The sequence below is a fragment of the Mytilus edulis genome, chromosome 9, assembly GCF_963676685.1.
Source record: "Mytilus edulis chromosome 9, xbMytEdul2.2, whole genome shotgun sequence".
NCBI lineage: Eukaryota > Metazoa > Mollusca > Bivalvia > Mytilida > Mytilidae > Mytilus > Mytilus edulis.
The window spans coordinates 41,167,383-41,187,008 of NC_092352.1; the positions used below are offsets into that span (position 1 = coordinate 41,167,383).

At 32.0% G+C, this 19,626-nt stretch overlaps 3 protein-coding genes across 3 annotated transcripts in view; all 3 read right to left on the minus strand.

Moving 5' to 3' along the window:
- LOC139488334 (uncharacterized) overlaps positions 1 to 306 on the minus strand; it is a 38,279-nt gene extending 37,973 nt beyond the window's left edge. Inside the window, exon 1 of the mRNA XM_071273866.1 lies at positions 140 to 306. Within this exon, the coding sequence (XP_071129967.1) occupies positions 140 to 251 (112 nt within the window). The 5' untranslated portion in view covers positions 252 to 306. The remainder of the gene's footprint in view (positions 1 to 139) is intronic.
- A 980-nt stretch (positions 307 to 1,286) lies between these two features.
- Positions 1,287 to 18,312, minus strand: LOC139488338 (uncharacterized). The gene is made up of 6 exons (XM_071273868.1): positions 18,048 to 18,312; positions 7,230 to 7,386; positions 5,037 to 5,491; positions 3,865 to 3,969; positions 3,161 to 3,264; positions 1,287 to 1,563 (listed from the first exon to the last, which is right to left on the minus strand). The coding sequence occupies exons 1-6, from the start codon at positions 18,196 to 18,198 to the stop codon at positions 1,363 to 1,365; spliced, it is 1,173 nt and encodes a 390-aa protein (XP_071129969.1). The 5' UTR covers positions 18,199 to 18,312; the 3' UTR covers positions 1,287 to 1,362.
- LOC139488335 (uncharacterized) lies at positions 13,167 to 15,823 on the minus strand. Its single transcript, XM_071273867.1, has 2 exons — positions 15,710 to 15,823; positions 13,167 to 14,779 (listed from the first exon to the last, which is right to left on the minus strand). The coding sequence occupies exons 1-2, from the start codon at positions 15,749 to 15,751 to the stop codon at positions 14,114 to 14,116; spliced, it is 708 nt and encodes a 235-aa protein (XP_071129968.1). The 5' UTR covers positions 15,752 to 15,823; the 3' UTR covers positions 13,167 to 14,113.
- Positions 18,313 to 19,626: the final 1,314 nt, after the last annotated feature.

Consider the following 19,626-nt stretch of genomic DNA (forward strand, 5'->3'; position numbering starts at 1 on the left):
CGATGTTTTAAAATTCTCATTTTGAACGGTCCAGCTTTTTCATTTCAATCACTGTGAACCAACATTATATTGTCCTAATATAAGGTATCATGTTATTTATTGTTTACTCAATCCATAATTTTGAAAAACTTATACATACTTTGTAAGTTCCCATCATCCAAGTTTGCAAAGTATTGCCTTTTGGCAACACTAGAACAGTTACATTGGAATACAGCAGCAGTTATAACAGCCAAGAATATCAACGACCTCATATTTACAGTACTAGTATTGTCAGATCAAATGTTGGTAGAATATATCAGTAGTGTGGCTCGTGATATACAGTTCTGTGTTATGACTTATCTCCAAATCGAATAGATATGTCTCATGTACTATTACGTCATAGTGGGAACACATACTTTACGGAATATTTAGTATAAATGTTTCAAAGATTTAAATAAAATGTGTAAACGAGAACTATTAATAACGTTAAAAGTACATTTTGTTCAGCACCAGATGCATATTTCGACACTAAATGTCTCTTCGGTGATGCTAGAGGTCGAAATATTTGCAAATAAAAAGCTTTTTCAAAAGATAAAGATCTATTGTATATAATAATCCAAAATGGTACAAACAGTATAGTTAAAGCCGGACAAGGAATCAGAGCTTTGCATGAGAGAGATACAATACTTAATTTAAAATAATTTCTGATATTTTGGAAAAGCAAAATTTAATAACTAAAAAATCCGTATTTTCCTTGCAGTACCGGAGTACTGGTAACTGGGCTGTTGATACTCTCGGAGACTAACAGTCCACCAGCAGAGGCATCGGGCCAGTGATAGTTATAACATTGACGATACCATTTTTTTTTCACCAGATGCGCATTTCGACAATAAAAAGTAAAATCACAAAAATACTGAACTTAGAGGAAATCAATTCGGAAAGTCCATAATGACATGGCAAATGTAACTTCAGTTATTATTTGAAAATCAAAAATTTAAAAAGATGAATAGCCTTAATTCGAAAAGGTATAAAAGGTACAGCCAAAGGTGAGCAATGAACCAGAGCATTGCAAGAGGGAGATCCATTCCTTAATTTAAATAATTTCTATTGGAAATATAATGCCACATTGGAATTTAAAATTCGACACACACAAAATGTCTTTAGATCACACTGTATATGTGCATATCGAGAAAAATCAACTTTATCAGTATTAGTTACGGCTAAGATATGTCGAAGATAGTATTGATGAAAAAGTCTGTAGCTATCAATAGTTAACAATGACAGAAGGCAAATTGATGAAATAGATATAAACAAAAACAAAAACTTTATTCTAAAAAGCGATATGAGAGGATATAATAAGAATGTGTCCTTAAAACGTTACAGTCACCAGACTGTCGTGCTTGATTGCCTATTATCTATTTCTGCATCGAATATTTGTTGTGCTATTGACCATCCTGTTCTTACGGGTGCGTTAATGTTCAGGTCACTTGTTATCTGTTGCACCAGTTTCCCTCCGATCGAGGCAAATGTGTCCATGTAAATCATAAGACCACTCCATGCATTTGAAGACAAATCATACTCAATCTGAAATTTGAAATAAAATGAGTTACCGTCTGTTTAGAAATCTTTTATTCTTTGTCTACACAATACAGTCGACTCTCGTTATGTCGAAGTCAGCCGGACCAGAGAAATATTTCGAGATACACATAGTTCGACTCAAACGAACACCGGAAGTTCGACAATCTAAGGGACACAACTCTTGCTTAGCTTGGTAAAGCTAAAATAAATCCGGGTGAATATGGCAAGGGGATCGATATTCTAGTATCAGATCGATGTATTTGTATGTCACAGTCTTTTATAATGATATTATTTTTATTTATTCAATTGTTTCAATTTAAAACAAATCCTATAGTTTTTCTAAAACAGTAATTTCCAATCGATAGTTTCGTTATTTAGTTCGGTTATAGCTGACAAAATTGTTTATTCTCGGATACAAGAGATTTAAGAAAATTTTGATTTCTATTCATTTTGTTTTATCTCACTCTTTCTTTTCAAAAGAAAATATAAAAAGATTAAAGACGCCGTTTGAGTAGTTTTTAGGTGATCATCAACAGAAGCCATAATCCTCACTTTATCATGTTTATACACACCCAAGCTCATTAGTGTAAATGACAAATTAATTGTTTTGTAAACATTTTAAATAATTTTTCATGAACATTAACAATGTATCACTAATTATTTATCAAAATTCTATAAAAGATAATCTTAGGTAAACACTCATGGAAATAGCATGTCATAAATCAATATAGTGGTCAGTGACCGGAAATTTAATTACACGTGTATTGTCAGATTAACTTTTCAATCCATTTAAATCCCGGAGGTCATGTTTTGACATATGTGTGTTACTTCGAGATAAAAAATGAATATTGAATGCTTTTGTTAACCTTGTGACCGTAAATTCAGTTCGACTCAACCGAAATTTCGACTCATCAGGAGTCGAATTACATACTTTGTATGGAATAAAGTTCGGGACCACGTGAAAACTTCGACTCATCCGAAGTTTCGAGTCAACCTAGTTCGAGACAACGAGAGTTAACTGTATATAGATATAGGAAAATATAGTTATTACTATTTTGATCTGAGCGTCACTATTGAGTCTTATGTAGACGAAATGCGCGGCTGGCACATTAAATCATAGGCCTTGTACCTTTGATAATTATTGACAACACTGGGTCGATGCCACTGCTGGTGGACGTTTCGTCACCGAGGGTATCACAAGCCCAGTAGTCAGGACTTTGGTGTTGTAATGAATATCAATTATATGGTCATTTTTATAAATTTACTGTTTGCAAAAGTGGAAATATTCGAAATACTAAAGATTTTCTCTTCCCAGGCATATATTTAAATACCGTAGCCGTATTAAGCCAAACTTTTGTTGAAGTTTGGGTCCTCAATTCTCTTTTTTTTGTACTTGTTCGGCTTTCTAACTAATTTGATCTGATCGTCATTGAAGAGTCTTTTGTAGTCGAAATGCGCGTCTGGCGTATTAAATTATAAGCCCTAAAAAGTTGTGTCTTTGATAATAAATTTTGAAATTCCAATATCGTCATTCTTTGACGAAACAGTGCAGTTAATAGAGCAAGAGACAAATTGTATGATAACATATACTGTAAGTACATACCTTTGTTATCAGTTCTTTGTCTTTTATTTTAGTGTACATGTCTTTTAGGAATGTAATTTCAGCCATTGCTTTGTTCTTTTGTCTTGCAGTATCTGAACCACAAACTATGATAACAAGCACATTTATGATCGAAGGTTTTGACATTCAATATGATTGCAAAATTATTTACAAAGCCATATTTTCTGATAAGCATTACTTATGGTAGTTAAAGGATTCATTGCAAAGGCTAGATATAAATATAACGATTATTTTATTTAGATTTAGTGCAAGTTTATTGCTTGCTAATTGTATTATAGTTAACATTTCATGTAAGTCTCAGCTCAAAATTCCTTCACTTTTATTTAACAATATAAGTGTGTGTTTTTTTATACACTACTATAACTTTAGAATAATGTAGTCAGCTTTGATTTTTCAAAATTGCACATTATGAACGTGACTCAAATATCACGTCTCGTAAAGTAAATACTTAGAATGCGTTCAATATGTATTTTTTTACGCATGTAAACCTTGTTCTCATACTGATTCTCCCATTTTGTATTCAATGGACCACCTTCAGTTTAAGACATGTTAAACACATATTAAAAGCAATTACAATTAATTTTCAAAATGTAAACCACAAGAAATGTAAAAATCAATTTTAGAAAAAGAAAGTCATATAATATGTTTCTCCATAAATTTGGAGACTAATCTAATCAGAGACCTACCTGACTCAATGATCCAACTTATTGTGTATTTCTTAGCGTCCAATTTGTCACAAGACAAACAAGATGATACACAACGTTTTCTCCTGAAGAGTGTTCCAAGTGTCCCTGAAAAAAATTCATCCATTTATGTTTTGCTATTTTATTTTTTATAGTTCAATAAGTACTACCTGTGAATTTGGAGTCTATTTGTCGATGTACAAATACTACTATATCAGAGGAATGCCAGTTTGTTTTTATATAGACCAATACAAAACAAATACTGTGGATTCATTATTATTCAGATACTGGCAAAACCACGAAATAAAATATCCACGAAAAGGCCAGTTTTCAGCAATCCACGAAAATTGATACCCACGAAAATTAATGAATCCACAGTAATGTCTTTTCAATATTTACTCATTTGCTTTATCTAAAAAGTGGCCTTTGAGGTAACAACGTGTTCATTTGCTTTATCTAAATAATGGCATTTGAGGTAACACCGTGTACACGTGGAATATCTTTATCTTTTGATACATTGTTGGAATTGTCCTCATAGCCGACGGCGGCAGACAAAATAATGTAAGGATGTATTTTATCCCTTTCTGCAGAGTCAGTATGTGTTCAAAGAAAGTTGGTGTCAACAACGGCAATCATTTACATAAGCCATAGACGGACATACAACACCCTGTCAAAAATAGAGTCAAATCATATAGACAAACACTATGTCATTGAAATAAACAGTAGGAACACCACAAAAAGCTGGTAATGATCTCAATTCCTCGGAAGGGTAAAACGGACTAAAGAAACATACTAACCTTTCCTTAATGATTGTCATTAAGTCTCATTTTTCAGTTATAATATCATTATTGAAACCCATTTTAATGCACTTTATGTACTATTTAATGTTTGAAATCAAAACAATGATAAGGCTGATGAAACGGAACTAAAAGCCATTGTGAGCTAGATCGAGATTCCAAGATTTCCAGTGATTTTAATATTCCATAACAGCAAGTTTCACAAAGACAGTATTCGTATGTTTATGCCAGTACCAAGGCACAGTTGGTAACAAGGCAGGTTATACACACGGTAACTTATTCTAGTATCCTTATTGCCTTATTGGTTTACAAAAATAGTATAAAAATAACAAAAAGAGATTGGTAATAATTTGAATATATTTTCAATTGTAAACTTACTTTCCCAAACAGGTAAGACTGCATCTTTTATAGCAATTATAACGACAGGTGCTTTTTCTGATACTATCTGACCAACTGTTTTCAATGCATTTTCAAAGTCTTCGAAAGGCTTACCAATAAGCCCCTTTAAATGGCCTATAATATTGTTTACATCCCCACTAATAGCTTGAATTATCTCCCTTCCGGCTTTCGCAATTGATCCTCCAAGTGATCGGAACGCATCAGCGGCAGGTGATGCTATATATTTTCCACCTTTTATAAGCACCTTAGCAACTTCTATTAGATCTTCTCCTATGTTTTCAAGAAACGGGCCCAACCGATATCCAAAGAAGTCTTTAGCTCCGACGGCCCATTGTGCAATTTCCTTCATTACCTCTCCGGCATAGGTAACCGGACGGTAATTGCCTATTGAAATTTTACCAACCACTTCCTCAGATAAAGATGGAATTTTTACGCTAAAACAAAAATAATTTAAATAAAAATTTAGCATTTATGTAAAATTGTGACTTCCTGGTATTTCATATAGAATGAAATTCAAAACAGTGTGGCTGTGGCCATTGATTGACACATTAAATTCATGCATTGACTGGGACAATTTAGGTGAACGTTTGTATGTAACGACCACTGCTCACTATGTACTTTTTAAAGACACTTAAACAATGGGGTCACCAAAGGTTCTCAACACCTTAATAAAGTAATTCGAAAAACTAATCAGAAATAACACGATGTTTTGATTTATATCAATTATATAAATCAAAACATAAAGGTTATTCCTGATTAATTTTTTGAATTATTTTATGATTAAAGGAGTTAAGAAACCTTTGGTGACCCCACAGTTTAAATGTCTATCGTAGGTACGTCGTGAACAGTGGTCGTTACAGACAAACGTTCATGTAAATTGACCCAGTCAATGGATGAATTTAATGTGTCAAACAATGGCCACAGCCACACTGTTTTGAATTTCATTCTATAAGTGATTGTTTGGCAATAGCTTATAGGTATCAGTTATCAAAAATGCGATAAAACGTAACTACCCCATAAAGTTCTTACTTAGCAGGGAAACGCTGCTAAAATTAAGAAATAATTCACGGAAGCCATAGATTTGTTGGAAATTTACACATGGCCTTGACCGTGATATTCGAATTTTATTTTGGTCATAGCAGTCGTTGTCTGCCTAAACGTTTTGTTGACAAATTTATGTTAATTGCGCATGCTTTGTTTATAACCTTGATATGTATCTTTGCCATGCATGTGATTGTGAGATTTGAAATACTATTGCCTCTCATTATTAAACTCGGAAACAGTGGCAGCATCATTCTTGTTGTCGCTGTTTCAGAGTTTGCTAATTTATCTCATATGAGATTTTCGGTTGACTGCTAGGTATATTTTCTCTCTGTTTTGTTGAAGATTCTGTTTTCGTTTATCAATTGCGTTCTTATTGAATAAGCATAAGTATTTTTATCAAACTGTTTGCGATTAGCAGTGCTCTCTAACATTTTCAGAATTAGAACAGTATTTGATAGAACAATAGCATTCGGGTTGCAAACTAAACACCAAAGGGAACACATCGATTATAAGAGACAAACAAAAGAACAACAGTAACACTTAAGTGCTAGAAAAACAAACGGCAACATTCATCGAAATGCTACTATATAAAAATAAAAAAATAAAAAAAAACGATCAATCAAGTTATATTATACGAGTATTGTGCACAAAGTGTTCTTGTATGTGTTTGTGCTGTAATTATGTCACGGTGTGTTGTCGTTTTAGCGATACATGTACATTTTTTTTAACATTGTCATAACGCGAGAAGTTTGGATAGCCTTCAAATTAGGTTCAACCCACCAAGTACAAAGTCAGGAAAGTTATCAAATAGTTGTTTTGTTTGTTTTGTTGCAAGTCAGTGTTAATGTTATACCTTTGTTTTTCTCTTAGAGTGAATGTGTTTCTCGCGGTTTTAGTTTGTTATCCGAATTTGTTTTCTCTCAATCGATTTATGACTTTTGAACAACAAATGCCACTGTTGCCTTTATTATTATATGGTTCACCTACCGGCTTCCTGTAGTGGCTATTAATGTTATTTATTTTTCCGATAGACGTTATATAATCATTTTTATTGATAACTTTTTAAAAGATAAAATTCAAAGGAACTGATGTTTTTAATATGATCACTTATAATTGTTCATAACTTACTTAGCACAAAGATCTGTTTTGCAGGTAGAACATCCATCTATTGTTCTGTTAATTTTATTTTGGCAGTTTCCAGCAAAAACAGATTGTGTAGATACAGTATCATTTAAGCGATTTGCAATCAGGAACAACAGCTGTTTCCGAGCTTCCTTGTCAATACCTGAAAATTCAAGCTAGTTTTACATTCTCTTTTAATTACCTTAATCCTTATCGACGCAGTAATTAGTTGTAATAGGAAAGAAGTAATGATTAGATCAACTATTCTTCTTATACCTTATTTAATCGCAGATGACCATACTGTGCATGCTTTGTATTGGATGCCATTTACGACTGGATACCATTTGCTATGTAAAAAATGTAGTTATTATAAAACTAATAGTTCAATTATCTGTGTGGACCTTTTAACCCGAATTTGACTAATCTGTTCCCGTTTTTTGTTTTGTTGGTGGTATGTAATTTAAGCCTCGAGCGTACAGGATGAAGCGTTTTTCATTGATTAAGGTTTCACGAACAGTATAATCGGTTTAATTTTTCATTACTTTCACTAAATTGTTGCCGCTGATGTAGGACTTCTGTTCTGGCATGATAAAGATGTGCATTTTAACTCTAACGTTTCAGCTGTCTACGATTATTATATTATACTTAGTTCTTCGCTAAAAACCTAATCCGATATATGATGTTTGTGTGTATTAGGTTTCGTATGGAGTTCCTTTAAGGGAAAATAATATATAACACAAACAAACCAAAACATACCTAAATTGGTCAGTACGGACGCGGCATTAAGATACATAACCCGAGAATGATCGGTTAGGAGTCAGACTAATGAGTTAAGGTAGTGTGACATGTCTTCCTGCGTCGTGTCACAATGTGAGCTAACTAGTTACAAATTTAACTCAGTGTTGAAAAGCATCATATATAATCGTCTTAATAAAATTGAGAAAGGAAATGGTGAATATGTCAAAGCGACAACCACCCGACCATAGAGCAAACAACAGCCGATGGCAACCAATGGGTCTTCAATGTAGCGAGAATTCCCGCACCCGTAGGTGTCCTTCAGCTGGCCCCTAAAATATGCATAATAGTACAGTGATAATGGACGTCATACTAAACTCCGAATTATACACAAGAAACTAAAATTTAAAATCATACAAGACTAACAAAGGCCAGAGGCTCCTGACTTGGGACAGTCGCAAAATTGCGGCGGGGTTAAACATGTTTATGAGATCTCAACCCTCTCCCTATACCTCTAGCCAATGTAGAAAAGTAAAAGAATAACAATACGCACATTAAAATTCAGTTCAAGAGAAGTCCGAGTCCGATGTCAAAAGATGTAACAAAAGAAAATAAATAAAATGACAATAATACATAAATAACAACAGACTACTAGCAGTTAACTGACATGCCAGCTCCAGACCTCAATTAAACTGATTGAAAGATTATGTCTTCATCACATGAATATCAGGTACAATCCCTCCCGTTAGGGTTATAGTATCATACTATCATAAAATATATGAGAAGAACATAACCCGTGTCATGCCAACAACTGTTTTTTTTAGAAATAAATGTGTTTAGTTCCGATGCAAAGACCCTATCAGTGAATCAATGTTAAAGCCAAAATATGCAATCTTTAATGACCTGACAACAGTATCGTAACTATATCCCCTTTTAATAAGTCTATTTAAAGGTTTTGTTAGTTTCTGAGGAGAATACTGACATTTTTGTGCTTTATAAAGAATATTTCCATAAAATTTTGGATGTGAAATACCTGAACGTATAAGATGTCTGCATGTTGAGTTATATTTACGAATTATTTCCTTATACCGGTGATAAAATTTAGTAAATGTTTTGACCAGTTTGTGATATCGAAAACCCTGGTGTAATAATTTTTCAGTAATACATAAATTTCTCTCGCTAAAATCTAATACATTGTTACATACACGAGCGAATCGTACAAGTTGAGATATATAAACACCATAAGATGGTGACAAGGGAACGTCACCATCTAAAAATGGATAATTAACAATAGGAAATGAAAAATCATCTCTTTTATCATAAATTTTTGTATTAAGCTTCCCGTTTATGATATAGATATCAAGATCGAGGAAAGGGCAGTGGTCATTGTTATCATTAGCTTTATTTAAAGTAAGTTCTACAGGATAAATTTCTTTAGTATACATACTGAAGTCGTCATTATTTAGAGCCAATATATCATCCAAATATCTAAAAGTATTGTTAAATTTTTGTATCAAATGTTGTTTTGATGGGTCTTTGCTAATTTTAGTCATAAATTGTAACTCATAACAATACAAAAACAGGTCCGCAATAAGTGGTGCACAGTTAGTCCCCATTGGAATTCAAATAACTTGACGATATACGGAATCTCCAAAGCGAACAAAAATGTTATCAAGTAAAAAAAAAAAGTGCATAAATAGTATCAAAGCATGTCCAATTGACATAGTTCTTTTGTTTATTGCTACTAAAAAATGATCTAAAAGAGTTTGAACATATGTACTCGCATTCCGACTTTTTAAATGCCCAGTTAATTAGGGATGTGAATTTTTTCTTAATAAGAATATGAGGCAAAGTGGTATATAGGGTAGAAAAATCAAAACTTTGAACAGATTCAAAATCACCAATATATGCATGCAATTTATCAAGTACTTCCAACGAGTTTTTGACACTCCAAAAGTAATTAATTCCACTATTTTCAAAGGCCTTATTTGAACAATTTATTATCAGGTTTTTTATTGTACCAAGTGTACTAGTAAGTAAAACAGACAATTTAGTAGTTGAACAATGGCTAGAAGATGAAATAAATCTATATTTGTAAGGTTTTTTGTGCAGCTTCGGAAGCCAGTACATAGTTGGGACTTTCATTGTGTTTGGTTCTGCTTGTAAAGAAGTAGCTAAAAGTTTATGTTTGTTACAGATGTCGTTTTCTGAAAATGAAGTCAGTTGGAATGTTGGTGAATTCGTGATTTCCTTTTGCAGAACCTCTATATAAAATTTACGTCAAACAATAATGATATTATTAGCAGCTTTATCAGCCGGGACAAAAACAAATTCCTTGGCTAGTTCTGTTAGTTTATTTTTGATACTCGAAATATGGTTTTTATAGTTTTTGTTGAGGGTAAAATGTTCTTTAAAATGTTGTATTCGAATATCAACTATCTTCATTACTGAATTAAAAAAAGAGTCCAAAGATTTTTTGTCAGCTTTTTCCCGTTTTACCCATTTCAAACAGAAGGCACGGAGTGAGTCGTTGATGATATTACGACACTCATTCCAGTTAATAGTTGACGGGGGACGATATTTAGGTCCTTTACTGAGGAATGATTTTAACTCTCGGTCGCGAACGATGTTAAGGTCTCCTGTTATAACATGGGAAATTGGTCCATAGGTGTATTCTGAATTACTGCAATTACACGACATAGGTGTATTTTCAGTGATATTTACATCTTTACACAATTGGCTATAATTAAACACATATTTTCGGGTAGATTTCTTGTAAATATAACAAATGAGAGGGAGTTCAGTATTATCAAAATATCCAGGAATTTGGTCTTTAACAGAATGGTCGTTAAAAATACCGGCAATATTTACAAAATCAAAACCTTTATTGACATACTTTATTTTAATAAAATGTTTTTTATGATCTTCAGGGCGATCAATTTTTGGAAACAGTTTAGAATAACAATATGCCATTAACATGTTCTCGGATTAATTTGCACTTCTCGTAAGTGCAAATTGGGACCACATTTTTTTTTAAGGTAGAATTATCAAACTTGGCAATAATATACCTATACCCATAGGTAAAGCAATTTAAAAAAAAAAAATGATATGTCTCGCCCCGTTCGGCAGTACCGGTGAAATTAGTGTCAATATCCCATAGGATTTTTTTTTTTCCCTTAGGATTTTTCAATATCCTACAGGATATTGAGAAATCCTGTAGGATAAAGTCATAATCCTACAGGATATTTTTAATATCCTGTGGGATATTTAAATCCCTTAGGATAAAAATATCCTATAGGAGATAAAATATCCTATGGGATAAAATTAATATCCTACAGGATTAAAATTCCTATAGGATTTTTGAAAAATATCTTAAATCCTATAGGATTAAATTTATCCTATAGGAATATAATGGAAGACTATTTTCAATAAAAAATGTCCCTTAGGATTAATTATTTCTCCCCAGGGATTTAATATGTCCTATGGGATATTTTTTCTCCCTTAGGATATTTAATTGTCCTAAGGGATATAATTTGTCCTATAGGATATTTTATTTTTCCTAAGGGATATAATTTGTCTTATAGAATATTTTATTTTTCCTAAGGGATATTATTTGTCCTATAGGATATTTATTCTCCATTATGATTTTTTTCTTTCCCGTAGGATTAATTTTGTCCCTTAGGATATCTTTTGTCTTTCAATTTGATAAATGTAAATTTTGTGCTATGAGAGTTTTATTCGATTTGCCTTTTTTCCATAAATATATGACTTTGTATGGTGTTGTGTGTACGAGTGTTTTGATTTTGATTAAAAAACAACCATGCAAGACGCTCACAGGTAGTCAAGATGGGAAAACCTTTATCCTCAATATATATTTTTTTTTATCGTAGTGTGATTGTTTGATATCAAAATTTGGCAAATCATTGAGTCAATAAGCCACAACTAAAGGTGCAGAGCCTTAATAACCATCATTAAAATGAGAAATGACAATTTCTTAAAATACAATTGCAAACCAAATTTCAGAAGTTTTTCCTTTCATTAGAAATGACATTAGAAACAAACTCTAACAATTAGACTGCAAAATTTTCACACCCAAAAGCCTATGACTGAAGTGTAGGTTCTAAAACTATACCTAGAAATGAGATTTGCCAATGTCAACTCAACTGCATACTATATATATGTGACTTTAGTACAAACAAGTAAAATACTGTAAATTCAGAAATTAATGCGAGGTTTTTATTATTGCGAAAAATGCGACTGAGTTGTAAACGCAATATTTTAACTCTCATTTTGAAATATTTCATATGAATGCAACAGGATTTTTCTTAAAATCACATTTAAGTCGCAATAATAAATGCACACAATAATTTCTGAAATTTACAGTATAGGGAAATGTTTCAAAGAGACAACCCAACCAAAGAGCAAAAACAGCTGATGTCCACCATTTGGTCTTCAACACAGCTAAAAATCCCACACCTAAAGCTGTATGTCTGAGTTTACTAACATTTCATCAAAATTTTTCTACCCGACATCTATTCTTTTCATAGCAAGGACTACCTTTCTCAGGAAAAGAATTGTAATAACATATAAAATTTTCAAACCCCAACTATTTCTCATTTTGGATTGATCATAAAAGTCTTCTTACATATTTCACTTGCTAGAATAATAAAAAAAAACAATATATTCTTGGTCTTTTGTTACTTAGACCATTAAGGTGGTACCCAACACTTTCACTAAAATTAATTTGGCTCGTTTAATTTTCGTAAAATTTTGACAAAGTTTTAACTTTGACCCTTTGACAATAATATAAAAATTTCAAAAAATTTGAACCAAGCATTTTATCAGAAAAATTACACTGATTATATAGCAGTTTGACAAACACTAATTTTGATCATTGAGAAGCTTAATAATTCCTTTACAACACAACGTCATTAAAACGTTTCACTTATTTTACAGAGTTATCTCCCTGTAGTGTTAGGTACCACCTTAAATGATTAAATTTAAAAACTCTACAAATATTTCACACATTCTCTTTTTTTCTTTTAATACACAAACTATAGAACAATGAGGTGCATTGGTCATAAATGGAAAATGAAGTACCAGTATAAAGTTGATGAAAGGCCAACCTAGAAACTTTCACAAACTTAAAAGAGTTAAAAACTGTTCTATTATACTAAGACAGACAAATAATAAAAAAGACTATTGTTTTTGACATAACATATTTATTTTGTATTTACAAAAGAACTATGGAAAATATACATATAAACACATTTCTCTCTATTTGAAAGTAACACAGGTAAATTATCCCAGATATATATATATTTATATATTCATTAATTGTCAATAATTCAATGCAAAAATCACTGACTTATAAAAGAAATACCAGTAAAAAAAGTTATGTTCTATTGTCTACAATGTTACAAAGATACATTTCAATTGAAGATTTCTATTTTTCACCTTGTACAAAAGAAAAGGAGTAAGGCCACAATTACTTATTCTTATTACAATTCTCATTGAATGACTTATTGATACACTGCATTCTAATTAAATGTGGAATCAATAAGAAAATATGTATCAGTATTGATTTTCATGAGAAAAAATAAGCTTAAATCAGCTTTTATCCAGAAAGTTGATACTAACCCCATCTACCTTCAGAATACAAATAACTACTCACAATTGAAAAATAAATAAATGATACTAATATTGACTTCACTTGTCAAAACACATACAATTGCAATTAAAATATTATCTACAAATTATTTTTTTATATTAACATATGTACATTTGTGAACATTAAAGATATACACTGCTATACATAAAGTATTAGTTTACAAAATGATCATGAATCAGAATTCCATACAACAATGGCAAAATACAGTACTGTACATTTATGCAAATGATTTTTTTTACAGAAAGACATCTGATTAAATATGTTGTCATTTATCATGCATATAAAATGCTGAACTGTCTCCACTAAAGGACAGCAGCTACAAGTTTCTGAGTAAACCTTTTAAACAAACATACAGAAATCATTTCATTTAAAAATTTGATGCTCATATGGCATAAGAAAATTATTTATCAAATGTTCCTAGGACATGTAGGAGCTAAATATATACAAAAATACAAAGTATACAGAAGAGAATAAGTTTGAGTTCTTAAACTCGTGGTCTGTGTGTTACAATCCGGACAGCAGTATTTCTTTCAAAAGTTTGTATGTGATTGTTGATGGCAGCCAACAAATTACCTTCCACAGCTGGTTGTTCATGTTGAGGTATCTTATATCGTCCAATATTTTGTGGCAAAGGTGTCTTAGGTACAGGGCGTCTTGTTTTCTCCAGGGTGGACAGGTAGTTCAGCCACCAAAGTTCTTCTTCTCTGTTTAGCTTCCCGTTCTGTACCCATTTCGGAAGATCTCTTCTCATCAGTTGAATAATCCCACCAATCTTTTCCATGTTTGGTTCAACCTTCTTTGGCATATCTAGCGTCTGCAATATGTCAGTCAGCTCCAATGTTTTGTATGGCGATGACTTCAAAGGCCACTCTTTCATTGCTAAGTAGACTCTCTCTCCATCTTTGGTCAGTTTAAAGACATGCTGACTTTTAATCCCAGCTAGACTGGATGGATACGCCATCTGATCCCGGAAATCGTAAAGGGATTCCATATGTTTCGTGATGGGTTGTGGTGTAAATGATCTTTTAATCAGATCCAAAAGGCTTGGGATGGTTGTTGTTTTTTCTTTTGATGCCTTTACAGATATCCTGCTGAATAGCTGATCAACATCCTCATGGGTGTGACCCACCATGAGGAATGTAAGCTTAATCTGCAAAACAAAACAAAAAAATATAGCTTTGTAATAACTCATTTATGCTTTAATTTCAAATCTCACACAGTTCAACCAAATTTAGTGAGTGCCAATACTTTTTGCAGCACATTAAAAATAACAAAAGGCCACATACTGAAATGTATTGCCTGCTCTACTGACCATTGATTTTATTTCCATAGCCCTAAATATGAAGCATTATTTAATGTATCACCAATAATAAGGCTCTGTTATGATTATGGAAGTATCAACAACCTTGACTTGCTATACAGCTGTCAAAAAATCGGTAGGGTCTGTGTTGAAGACCATACTCTGACCTATAATGGTCTACTTTTACCAATTGTGACTTGGATGGAGAGATGTTTATTTGGTATTCATATCACATCTTCTTATATTATAAACAAATCTTACAGTCAGTCCCTAAACCAAATAACAGAGTGAGACCAAAACACAAAAAATTATCAATGAATCATAAAAAAAGGATGGAGGCCAATAAAACTTGCTGGACAGGTATCTTAGCTATCTACGCTGGAAATATTTCAATACATCTTATACAGTTGATCTATTGCATACAGTATTGGAAAAAGTGATAAACATAAAAAAATTGTGACAAATCAGCAAAAATAAATTTGACAGCTTGATTTAACCCCTTTGAGCAATTGTCTTACATTCATTTTTTAGAATCTGTGACTACAACATGCACTTTTATTTTTGTTTTAATCAAAATTTTTCTCGTTTCTTTTTATAAGTTAGTGATTTTTTGTTGTTGTTGATGAAATGACAAGCATATACTGATATATATCTACTCTTTTGGTAGAATTTTTGTCTCTTTGACACATTTCCCATTTCTATTCTCAATTCTATGATATAGCAAAAAAAGTGTTTTAATTGTTTATTTTAAAATACAATAAATGCCAAAAAAAAAAATACCTTTTTCACAATTTCCATTTTCACCAACATTGCTAGGAACATTATCACATATTTATTTTTGTTGTCCTTTGGGGAATTGTCAGCTTGAATATATAATGTAGGAGGTAAACCACCATTTTCCTAAAAGAAAAAAAAGGAATTAGCTTTACATATTATACATCACATAATCACAGTTAAAAGTTATCTAATCCTATTACACCAAACATAATATATAAAGATTTTAAGTCCAGGCTTAGTTTGAGAAATATGTTTGTTAACTGGTCACACTGCATGAATAACTTGTTTCATTTTCATCTTTTATCATGAAATATTTTTCTTTTGGACAATTTCATACTTAGGACTGTAATATGAAATTGTGTTGCAATCCTCTAAAATTTTATTTAATTTATTTATAGGTAAAGAACAAAGCTTGGTTAACAGATAATGTCTGCCGTTGTTTTTTGAAATGGAAATTAGGTCCGAAATATTTGTATGGTTGGTCCGAAATTTTCTTTGATTGCGATTTTTTCTGCGTCCATGAGAACGATTTTTACGAACAGTTTTAGAAACTATATCCAAAACGTTAACAGAATTGGTTCTTGATATATTGCCAATTCCCATGATATTATCATTAAGACCGAGAGGGTAGACTGTCTGTAATTTTTTAATCCAATTTAATTCATTTATTTTTCGTGATCGTACAAACTTGGAATGAGATTCACCAGGCTGCTTATTTACTACTTCTAAAGGTTGAACTGTTAAATATTTAATAGGATGACTGTGCTTCTTAAGATGTTGATAAATGATACATTTGAATTTATTGGGTCTTTTAAAACGATACAGGTGTTCTTGCGTGCGTTTAGATAAATATCCCCCAGTTTCACCTACATACTGAATACCGCATCCCGGTTTGTTTCATGTGAGTAAATAAATAATACTGTTTGTTTTTCAAGTAATATCAGTTTCAAAATTTAGAGAAAATGTGCGACCATTAAATGTGGACCTTACTGTATTGTTGGTGGAAAGACGGGGACACGTAAGTCATTTTTTGGCATGACACTTATCGATAGAAGGGTAACCACGATTTTTATTGTTAAAAACGTTAGCGATGGTAGTATTTTTAGATAAGCGATTCTGAAGATTGAGACGTGTAGATACCCTTTGAACGAGTTTAGTATTTAATATTTTTCCATTTCTAAGCTTCATATTTGTTTTTTGGTATGTAGATTTATTACAAAGGAGCAAAGACTGGCGTCCAGAATATGAACCATCACACAGTAGATTAAATTGTGTAAAAATGATAAAACTGTTCGACTCAAGACGTCAAATGCTTATTGTCATAAGTTACCCGACAAATTTAACAAAAGATAGGGTATATCAAGGTAGCGACTGACGTCTGACTAAATAGATGAATGGGGCTGAATATTAAAATACTACTTTTTGATAGATATTCCTAAAGTAATGAACATAGAGAAGTTCTCGCTCGGACACACACTCCATAATCTAGTATAATATAAGAGCATAAACCTTAAGCACGGGGAGGCACTCTACTGTCTCCACACGGCACTAAAGACAAACTCTGTAAAAAATAAAATTGAGAAAGGAAATGGTGAATATGTCAAAGCGACAACCACCCGACCATAGAGCAAACAACAGCCGAAGGCAACCAATGGGTCTTCAATGTAGCGAGAATTCCCGCACCCGTAGGTGTCCTTCAGCTGGCCCCTAAAATATGCATAATAGTACAGTGATAATGGACGTCATACTAAACTCCGAAATATGCATTTAAAAAGTAAAATAACAAAAATACCGAACTTCGAGGAAAATTCAAAACGGCAAGTTCAAAATCGAATGGCAAAATCAAAGCTCAAATATATCAAACGAATCCATACCAACTGCCATATTCCTGAATTGCTACTGAATTTTATTATGCAGAAAATGGTGGATAAAACCTGGTTTTGTGGCCAGCTAAACTCCTCACTTGTTTCACAGTGGCATAAAATTTCCTTATATTGACAACTATTTTAGAACAAAACAAACAGACATAACAGGTAAAAATATCAAAAAACGGGTACAGCATTCAACATTGTGTTATGACATTAATCACTATAAAACAAACAAATATGTAACAAAACATTTGTTGTTGAATAATCATTTGTCATCATCATCGTCATCATGTTAAAAAAAAGGCAAAATAAGTAAAAAAAAAATATTCTGTAAGCAGGTGATAAAGAAATACATTTAAAGTACACATGTTTTCTTGATGATGTTTTTTTTCAACATAATTTTGTATGTTAAATGTCTCCAAACAGTGAGATAAAATTGAAATGCAGTTTGAAAAAATATAATCTTAACTTACTTTTTACAATGGTAACATCAATTTCCGCAACATTTATTGCTTGGCGCTTATTTCTTCCTTCTACGAAAGTAAAGGAGAAGTAAAAAAGACAATAACAAAATAGATACACTAAGATTGAAGTCATCGTAAAAGTTATAGCTTGTACAGTCATTAGAATCTAGAGACTAAAGTACATAACTTGTAGCTCTGTGTGTTTTATAACTTCAAAATGCATACGCATTTACAGACATACAACATGCGGTTGTTTTTCGGCATGATAAGTTGTTTACTTATGCATATGAGCTGTCAAAACTTTTAACCTGACATACCTTCAAACTTGTTTACTTGTTTTTAAAATTTCAGACTGTGTAAAATTAAGATGAATTGTTGAAAAAAAAATAATCATTCACAATTCTGTTTGCATAACGAGGAAGTTTTCACAAGTCATTCGGGTCATCCTTGTAATTTCGAATAGATCGCCTGAGAACTATCTAGAAGGTGAAAGTAATGACTAACTAAATCGTTTTAAACGTGTAATTTACAACTTTGTGTTCATAAGAAATACATGCACGTGTCGTGAAAAAATTGTAACTTTCTATATATTCCCAGTCACATTTCATTAAGGCATACAATACAGTAGCAACGACAGATACTAATTCGTCTACAACTTTACCACTTTGTTTCAAAAATAAATTAACATCCCTTATTTGCGGTAATAATTCCTAAGTCATCAAATCGTTTCTGTAAATTTGAAAGTAATTGTAAAGGAAAACGAACATGTTGTATATCTAATTATTTGGATTCTACTTTAGAGCCAAATTCAAAAGCCAATATAGACTATATTTTCTATCACCAATACGTTCTTATTGAGAGAAAAAAAAGAAAATTGAATCTTCAGCAGTTTATGAAACCTATGTTTAGCTAACATACTTTTATTGATCCATTATTTGCTTAAGAGTTGTTTCGGACTAAGAGCCAGTACAGGTTTACAACTCTCCGTACAGTATTGAAATCATGTGTCCCTTCTAGTGTCGCAGATATAAAACATTGTCTACTGCGGCTCGGGTAAGCTAATTTTCTAAATTTTCGTTTTTCTTTACAATTGCAACAAAAACAGTAAACTCTCCATTCAAGTCTCAATTTACAAAAATGAATACAATTATCAGTCAAAGTACGAAGCTTTTACTCACAGCAAACAGTTAGCGATAAAAGGTACCTATTAAGGACTAGTATAAAACAATTCAAACAGGAAAACCAGCAGTCTAATCTATTTAAAAAAACGAGAAACACTTATGAACTTTAATTATACGTCTTTAAACTTCATATTTGATAAATATGTTTTCCATTCTTAATACTGACGGTGTGTGTTCTGAACAATTTGATTTTATTAAAAGCTTTATTTTGTAGCGTAATCTTTGTTTGAAACAATGTGTTGCTGTTGTCAAACGTTCGGACTTCAATATGCATTAATATCAACTTTTGGTTGGTGGTTGCAACGCAAAGCTGAAAACACTGTAGAATGTCAAACAAATCATTATGACACAGGGATGAGTTTATCTTTAGCTTCATTACTCCTTATTTATAAAACTGAGATTTCTAT